Here is a 4,643-nt window from a genome sequence, read left to right on the forward strand (position 1 = left end):
TCCCTACAATTACAATCTAGATTGAGGAGCTAATTTTGCCAGTGTGTACAACAAACGAAACCCTCATATCCAGCACTAGAGCAATGATTTTTGAAGACATGTTAGTTTTAAGCCCATATTGACTGCAGGGACCTTTTCTGCTTGCTCCTTTTCTCCCCTTCATCGGTGAGCTATTTTAAGATATTCTTCCATGTTTTCTCAGGTCCTAAAAATAGAGGTCAATTCAATTGTCCTTTCACTGAAAGTTATTCAGTGAGGCTTTTCTTAATTTGAATTTGACCAGCCATAGATGACAAGTGCCTCCTCTTCTTTGAAGAATGTGGATTGCGCATATTGCTCTGTAAACTACTATTTAAAAAATAAAATAAAATAAATCCATGGGCTATTGCATCCCATTGAACTTGTGTGTACTGAGATGCACATGTTGGTTTGACGCACATCTAGAAGTGGTTTAAGTGGTGCCAGTTGCCAAAACTCACTCTCTCACTTTGTTTTTTAAGAGACTTTTAAGACTTGGCTGTTCTTCCCAACTTGCAGAGTTCAGAGGTTGTTTTCTGAGTCTTTCTGAAGGAAATACAACTAATCTTGGGAGTCAACATTATGTAGATATTGCAGATTTCTGCTTCTTTCTGTTAGTAATAGCCCTTTGATACCTCCTTGGTTTCCTGTCTGCCTTACTCTGTTATCAGCTACTAATGACCTTCGGTAGCAAAGAATAGAGGAGGGAAATGAATGGCTGCATTAATGAGCTCGCTTCTCCCCCCATTTGCTGTGCAAGGAACCTGAATGACAATTTTTTCACTAACTTTAGAAAACTGGACTAAATCAATATCACACTCCCACTCTGGTTATGTTTCTGTGACTTGGAAATGCCGTCATGCCCGTAAGCCCCGACCGTGCTGTCCCCAGAGAGCCCACGGCACTGGGCTGCCTCCTGTTGCTCTCCTGTAGCTGCCCCACTGCGCTGGGGGTCGGGCGCACACCTGAGACTCTTGAAGCATACCTGAGTCAGGAATACATGTCATGGCCAGACTTTCATCTGTCCTGGTTCAGCCGCCCCAGCGCTAATGCTGGCTACTCTCTGTTTGCTCAGATTCCTTTGCTCTGCCTGTACATTTCCCTGCAAATCCTATGCTAATCTAGAAAATCATTTTCTTTCTGTGCCTGCTTAATCAGGGCTATTACAGGATTTTTCCTCTTTATGCCTCTGAAGGTTGCCTTTTTTTGGTCTGTTATCTACAGTGGGCACGTTCTTCATCTTTTCCCAGCTTGATCTTTCTGTGGACTATTGACTTTCCTTCAGTTCGGAGTAAGTTGCTTGAAAGTCAAATCCAAATATAGTCCCACTCGTTTTAAAAGGGCTAACCATGCTGAAGCAAGGTTGTACTGCTGTTTGAGATCACATTTACCATATATGTCAAACCCTGTAGCAGTTTGCAGCCTAGACAGAAGGATGCTTGAATCACTTAGCACAGTCTTTGGGCTGTAGGAGAGTGTCAGTAGAGCTGTTTTTGGACTGCTGAGTACCCAGGAATAACAAACAAGAGCACTGCTGTTGCTTTTTCCTGAAATCAGCCTAAGTCCAGCCTAAAACATGTGCTTCTGTAATTATTTAGCTAATTCTACCTAAAGGGGACCTACAGGAGAGCTGGGGAAGGACTTTTTACAAGGGCATGTAGTGATAGAATGAGGGGGAATGGCTTCAAACTGGAAGAGGGCAGGTTTAGATTAAACATTTGGAAGAAATTTTTCACTTTGAGGGTGGTAAGGCACTGGAACAGGTTGCCCAGAGAAGTTGCTGAGGCCCCATCCCTGGAGGTGTTCAAGGCCAGGCTGGACGTGGCCTTGGGCAACCTGGTCTAGCGGGAGGTGTCCCTGCCTATGGCAGGGAGGTTGGAACTCGATGATCTTCAAGGTCCTTTCCAACCTAAACCATTCTGTGATTCTTCTTGGCCCATTTGTCTAACAAGTTTTGCGTAAGCAAGGGTGAGTTCTCGTAATTCCTGGTGCAGGTAAATGCTAACTGATAATCATAAGAGGTGGACAAGTAAGAAGTGATACTCTGGAACCATGGAAATAATATTTCTGATATGTTTTAGGTCGAGGATCTTGCATGTACTTAGTACCAAAAAGCTGGACTTAAAATGCTTAATGGTTATACTAATCTCACACCTGGAGGGTGAAGCCCAAGAAGCTGAGCTGCTTCCCATCAGGTGTTCATCCATAGAAGAGCAGGGTGTGAGCACGAGTGAAAGGAAAAGGTCAGATTCCCTTCACAGTGGAGTTACATCCATCCTGTTTTTCACTTAACTCACAGCATTATGGATTGTGTTTACTCCTGGTGCTGCAGCGCTTGGAGGCCTGGCTCTTGTCTGTCCCCTCACAGGGTGGGCTCTCTAGAAACACACAAAAGTGTATTTCTGACGCACAGCACAAAGCCTGGTTGCACCACAGCACAGGAGAGAGCCGGGGCTCTGGCCGGGGTCGTGTCAATATGATCAATTTGCCTGTTGATTTAAGGAAGTCCCCCGCCTTTGCCTGCTGCTGCTTGTTCTCCTCCCGGATGAGTGGGCTCAGCCGTGCTCCCTGGAGCGGGGATGAGTACCGGCTGAGAAGAACCATGGGGGCTGTTCCAGGTGAATGGGCCTCTTGTGGTTTTCTCAGAAGCATCATATGCGTCACTCGCCCAATTTCATGGCCAGTCTACCGGCACAGAAGTGAACCCATCCGCGTGACGGTTGCTATAAAAAGGCAGGTGAAGCCTACCCGGGGTGTGCAGGGCTGCCCCACCGACAAAAGGGGATGGAGCTCTCCCATCGCAAGATGGGCTCCATCCCGCTTTGCGCCCTTCTTTGCTGCTTTATTAGCATAGCAGCAGCTAATATATTCGGTAAGTACACTTGTTCTTTTCCTTTGTCTGCCCAGTAGCGACCGTGCTCCTGCTATCTTTGTGCTGCTCTGTGTATTATTCCGATGACGTATATAATGGTGTTGAATCTCGCACACTGCAAACTTCGCTGGTTATTGTGTGCTGTGGAGAGTGAGTTTGGGCTCCAGGTTAAACACTAAGCTATAAAGACCTTTAAATGGTCAGAGTTATCTGGGTTCAGTACACCTGGGTTTTTGGGTGGAAAAAAGCCCGTTGTCTGGAAGAACAGGCTGGGCTAGAGGAGCTTGGCTGAGAAAAGGTGGTGCTGCAGGGATGTGAAGGTCCTAAGATTGTATCTTCTACTTGTATGTGCCATGATATAGTTTAGGCTTGAACTTTAACTTAAGGTACTGGACAGTCTGAGTGCCGTCCCCAGGTCTCTGGTCTGAGTTCAGCAATCCTGCACCACAAGCATTTCAATCACCCATTAATCTCTTAACTCAGCTGTCTTAGTAGACTCCAGCACTGTACAAAGGGATCTTCACACACCCCAGAGCAACTAGCTCAAAGTCACCTCTGAGGTGAAAATTGTGAAATGCAGATGTCTATAGGTGAGCTGACTTAAAATCCCTTTACAGTCTCATGAAAATTTTCATGTGGACTTAAGGGGACATGGTAAAAACTCGCAGAAAGAGAAGTGATTCAGAGATCTTAGGTCCACAGAAACCATCTGTGGTTAAAGAATTCCCTGAGCTGCAAATTATTGGAGCGTGAAAAGCCTTCAGAATACTTATGATGTGTTTGCACTATTACGTGTGGTCACACTCAGACCAAATACTGGATTAAGTGAAACTTTGGTCTAATTCACTGTAGCTATGCTTTTGTTTGTTTGCTGTATTTTTATAGAACTAGTCAACAGAATTAAGAGCATGACATTCATTGTATATTGACAGAGAAAGTGTCAGTTTGACTAATCTGTTCTGTATGAAAGAACTTACTGAATATCATCCTTCTGTTAAAACAGCATCCAAATGTGGTTTTGAATGCGTTAAGAACTGAAGAGTTGACTGTTTTCTTGCCAGGTGGCTTCAGTAGCTGATCACCTGCCCTGCTAAAAATTGAGAAGTTCTCCTAATATGAATTAGTCTGATGTTGACTGCTAGACATTGATTCTTTTTAGGTCTTTCATAAGATTATGAAGAAACACCTCTCCTTTTGGTAGAATATTGAGTGATTTAGCTTCAGTAAAGAATAAATACTCATAAAACATTAATAGTGGTGTGTGTGGTTATGGCAAAGGGCTGTTTTGTGGTCATAGTCACAACTAACTCTGAGTATGCAGAGTACCTCAGGTACCAGAAAATGATAGCTATACCAGTACAGAACAGAGCTGAGGTGAATTAAATACAGGCCTGGGAAAGGGGTCCATGAACGTCTCCGTCACATGCTGATCCTGCAGCTGGCAGCCCAGCAAGTTTGTTCAGTACCTCCCGGTGCTGTCCCACACGGAAATACACACAAGGAGCAATGGGGAAACAACCAGCCATGAACCTGGGGGCTTTTACCACGCAGTGTTGGCACAAACAGGGTTTTGATAAGAACAGGCTTGTGGTGAAACCACCCTTAGGTGTTTACCTTCTTGCTGCTTTCAGAGTACCAGACAGATTCCCAACCCTTACGTCCATGCGAACTTCAGAGGGAAAAGGCTTTTTCAGGAGGAGAAACTTACATTCCTCAGTGCTCAGAAGATGGCCAATTCAGGTAACTCATTCCT

General features: G+C 44.7%; 1 protein-coding gene across 1 annotated transcript in view; it reads left to right on the top strand.

Moving 5' to 3' along the window:
- The first annotated feature begins 2,823 nt into the window (after positions 1-2,823).
- TG (thyroglobulin) overlaps positions 2,824-4,643 on the top strand; it is a 171,220-nt gene continuing 169,400 nt past the window's right edge. The window contains exons 1-2 of the mRNA XM_009881055.1: positions 2,824-2,890; positions 4,522-4,630. Coding sequence (XP_009879357.1) covers positions 2,824-2,890; positions 4,522-4,630 — 176 coding nt within the window. The remainder of the gene's footprint in view (positions 2,891-4,521; positions 4,631-4,643) is intronic.

Source organism: Charadrius vociferus, unplaced genomic scaffold (assembly GCF_000708025.1).
Source record: "Charadrius vociferus isolate BGI_N301 unplaced genomic scaffold, ASM70802v2 scaffold2, whole genome shotgun sequence".
Classification (NCBI taxonomy): Eukaryota; Metazoa; Chordata; class Aves; order Charadriiformes; family Charadriidae; genus Charadrius; species Charadrius vociferus.